This window comes from Merops nubicus, unplaced genomic scaffold (assembly GCF_000691845.1).
Source record: "Merops nubicus isolate BGI_N331 unplaced genomic scaffold, ASM69184v1 scaffold35089, whole genome shotgun sequence".
NCBI classification, from domain to species: domain Eukaryota; kingdom Metazoa; phylum Chordata; class Aves; order Coraciiformes; family Meropidae; genus Merops; species Merops nubicus.
This window is the reverse complement of record NW_008629615.1, coordinates 1-3814: the sequence shown is the minus strand read 5'-3', so window position 1 is coordinate 3814 and position 3814 is coordinate 1. Positions and strand designations below refer to the sequence as shown.

The window sequence follows — 3814 nt, the reverse complement described above, 5'->3', positions numbered from 1 at the left end:
GGCTTCCTCTGGCGCTGGTTCGATGAGCTCTACGTCCTGCTGGATCTGCTGCTGCAGCAGCACTGCCTGGCCAGGTGCAGCGCCTCCTTCTCGGAGAACTTCTATAGCTTAAAGAGGATCCCCGCCGGAGACCGCGGAGAGCGGCCGCTGGCCACCGCTGGCCTGCCGAAGGGGCAGCACTGGAAGTCGCTCCTCTTGCTGGTTCTTGTTCCCTACCTGAAAGGAAAGCTGGAGAAGCTGGTGTCCAGCCTGAGGGAGGAGGACGAGTACTCCATCCACCCTCCGTCCTCGTCCTGGAAGCGCTTTTACAGAGCCTTTCTGGCCGCCTACCCCTTCGTAAACATGACCTGGGAGGGCTGGTTTCTCATCCAGCAGCTGAGCTACATCCTCGGGAAAGCTGAGCATCATTCCCCCATGCTGCGGCTGGCAGGCGTGCGCCTCGTCAGACTGACTGCAGAGGATATCCAGGCCCTGGAGAACAGATCGGCTGGAGACACCTCGAGTCAGACCCCCAGGTATGTCAGAACAGGGCTTAGCTGCTGCTCTCCGGGGACTTCTGGGGGGGTGTTAATTCAGGGGTGATGCTGCAAGTAAAACTGACTTGTTCTCCACCAGTTCTTGAAGTTTATCTCTCACAAAAACGTGCTCCAGAAAGGAGTATCATTAGTGGAAATAAGGAAGCAAGTAGCAGGGATTAGCTGCATGGGGTTTTATAGTAAGAAAATGGCCGTGTTTGGGTTTTTTTTTTGGCACACCAGCCTTTACCCTGCTCAGTCTACACTTGTGCTTCTCTAACAAGAGTAGACTGCACCAGTGTGGCTAAAAGGACTGAAACTTAGCTCTTTGATTTTTCTGAGCAGCAGGTAGTCATGAGCACGCTTAACATCCTGTAAAACAACAGCCCACTACTGAAATGCTCTGTGGTCCAGGTCCCCTCAATCCAGGCTCTTCCAGTTTAGACTTCTGAACAAAACAGGACTTGAAGCTTTCTTAGAGCACAAAGGACCTCAGAGAAACATCGCAGCACGTGCCTCGTTACAGACAGGGGACACATTGGCCAACTCCCTCCACACTCAGAAGCTGTATAAAGCAGCATCTTACTCCCCGAGGCCTTTTGGCAGTGGTTTGCAGCTGGACAGATGTGCAGGAGTAACCATTTCTCCTTATCTCCTCTCTCTTTTACAGCATCCAAACCCGAGTGCAGTCAGCAGTGAGGAAGACGTTGGGTGGCGTTGCCTTCTCCCTGTCCACTGGGCTGTCCGTCAGCATGTTCTTCCTCCAGTTCCTGGACTGGTGGTATTCCTCAGAGAACCAGGAGACCATCAAGTCCCTGACGGCGCTCCCGGCCCCTCCGCCCCCGGTGCACCTCGACGGCGGGGCTGCCTCCGCTCTGCTGCCCAGGCTGAGGAGCCTGTGCCCCCTGTGCCGCAAGGTTCGGGTCAACGCCACGGCCCTGGCCACCTCGGGCTTCGTCTTCTGCTACCGCTGCGCCTACGCCTACGTGAAGAGCCACCAGCGCTGCCCCGTCACCGGCTACGCCACCGAGCTGCAGCACCTGGTCAAACTGTACTCCCCCGAGAGCTGAGCTCTGCCTTCAGACACAGCTCTGAGCCTGAATTCCCCCCTTCTTGTCTCCCACAGATGACTTTTCACCACTCACAGCTCTAAAGCTCCTTTGAACCTGGTGGCACAGCAGAGTTTTGTGGCCTTTTCGAGTTCGGGTAAGGCGCTCCCCTTTGTTTATTGGCTGTTCAGACATTCCTGTTTATCTTTTTAACCCTAACAGCGTTCTTCAAGTTGTGACAGTCTAAAGATAAGACTTAAATAAAAGTGTTTTGGGTTTTTGTTTTTTTTTCAAAGAACAACAGCTTTATTAAATGGACCTTTGGACTTCCACACTGATTTGTGACTCCTGTATCCCACACACATCCAGGATGCTTTGTTCTGTGGCTTCGTACAACCACGCCCTGGAGTTGCTCCATCAATACACTACTGCCAGAACTTGACTTTGCAAGTCTTTTAAGAAAACATTCAAGACTCATCTAGACACTCATCAAATAGTGCATTAGCAAGTGAGTTGTTTTCCCTGCTTCCTTAACGGAAACCACGTGGCTTTTGTTCAGTAGAAACCACCGTAACCACCTGCCTAGGCACATACTCCCTGTAGGAGCTTCCTTCTCCATGGGAAATGAAAGCAAAGCTGTCACCAACACCTGGAAAAGAACAGAAACCCGATTAGAGCACAGCTCTCTATCCTTTCCAGCCCAGCCTTTCTCCTCCCAATGCCAAAAGAGCCACACTTCATCCAGGGCAGAGGCCACAGCCAGGCCCAACACCACAGCTCACTTCCAAAGCCATTCCTGGCTCTGCTGGCACTCACCAGCTGAGAAAGAACATGAACCAGCCGTGGGTGAGGTGCCTGAGGGCCAGGCAGCTCAGACTCCATTTCACAGAGCCTGCACTGCGTTTACAAACACAGAAGCAACAGCAGCAGAGTATCCAGAGCTCTGTGAGACACGTCCCACACGGGAGGGGAACCAGGAAACCCCTCTCAGTGCCAGCTCAGTGCTGAGCTGAGCTATGTGAATCCAAACAAATGTTGGCACTACTTGCTTTTCACATTGAGGTTTTGCTCTTCCCCCAGTAAAAGAAATTGCTAATTTATGGTTCTCTCCTGATATTTTTTGGGGATCATCAAGAAGTTTCAAGCAGCAGCAAGGCTGCTTGCTTTAGATGAACTTAGCCTGAATAAGCTCAGAGAGAAGATTACATGATCATGCCCTGGTCAGAGCAAAGACACAAGGTCTCAGCAATACCAGTTCAGACTATACTTCACTCATCACTGCTTCAGGCCCAGGTCTTGCCATTCAAGAAGGAGCTTGCCCCCAAGTCACAGCTAGAACACAGAAGGTTGTGTTTTGTTTTTTTTCCCTGGAGGAAAAAGAAATACACTCACATCCCCACCCCCAGCAAACACAGATTCACTCGGGTACTGGGTTCATTCTTTTGGGGATCTCATGGCTTTCTACGGGACAGTTTGCAGTAAGTTAACACTGACACCTGGGAGATAAGACAGGAGTGGCTGGTACAAGACTGAAGAACGGAGCCCTGAGTGCTAATTCCACCCTCCTGCACCCACCTCTGTGGCACAGCAGCATGGCAGAGGTGGTACTTCCCACCACCAGTATGGATGTGGCCTCCCCGGAGCTGGTGTGTTCAGCTGTGTGCATGACAAAACCATGTTGGCAGAGGAAGAAAAGCCAAAGCTTCTCATTTCCCATCCCAACCACCATTAGCTAAGCCAGCATCCCCCTTTTTCCTCCCCACACACCTATACAGAGTGCCACCCCACAGGGCACGAGAGACTCCAAATACACATTAACTAAAGCTCTGGCCGATCTGCAAGTGTGAAAAAAGGAGCCAGTTTAACTTTTATGCTCATTCATAAATGAAGGGTTTGTTTTTTTTCTCCTTATCACCTCCTATTGTTGCAGATAACAAAGGGATGAAGCACATTTAGCAGGGAGGTGAGGGAAGGGCGGAGGGGGATGTGCGTGAGGGAGCTGAGCTGGAGCTAGCAAAAGCAAGTCACCAGCTGGGATTCCAAGGCACTGGAGAGCCAGCACTAGCAAAAACGAGGAAAAAACTCCATCATACCTATAAGTGTTGAAAAAACTCCATCATCCCTATAAGTGTTGCTGAAGCCACTGGCTCTCCAAGATCCAGAGACCTGTTTTGACCCGACCCTTCCCTCACACCACCCATTTGCATCCTATTCCCCATCCCTTTCCCTGCATTCTCCTTCCAGGCCCCT

The 3814-nt window shown here is 51.5% G+C and overlaps 1 protein-coding gene across 1 annotated transcript; it reads left to right on the top strand.

Annotated features, from left to right (window-relative positions):
* Window positions 1-3: 3 nt before the first annotated feature.
* Window positions 4-1585, top strand: PEX12 (peroxisomal biogenesis factor 12; the record flags this gene model as incomplete). Its single annotated transcript, XM_008947021.1, has 2 exons — window positions 4-515; window positions 1186-1585. Coding segments are annotated over 2 exons (912 nt in total), but the record flags the coding sequence as incomplete, so codon positions are not given.
* Window positions 1586-3814: the final 2229 nt, after the last annotated feature.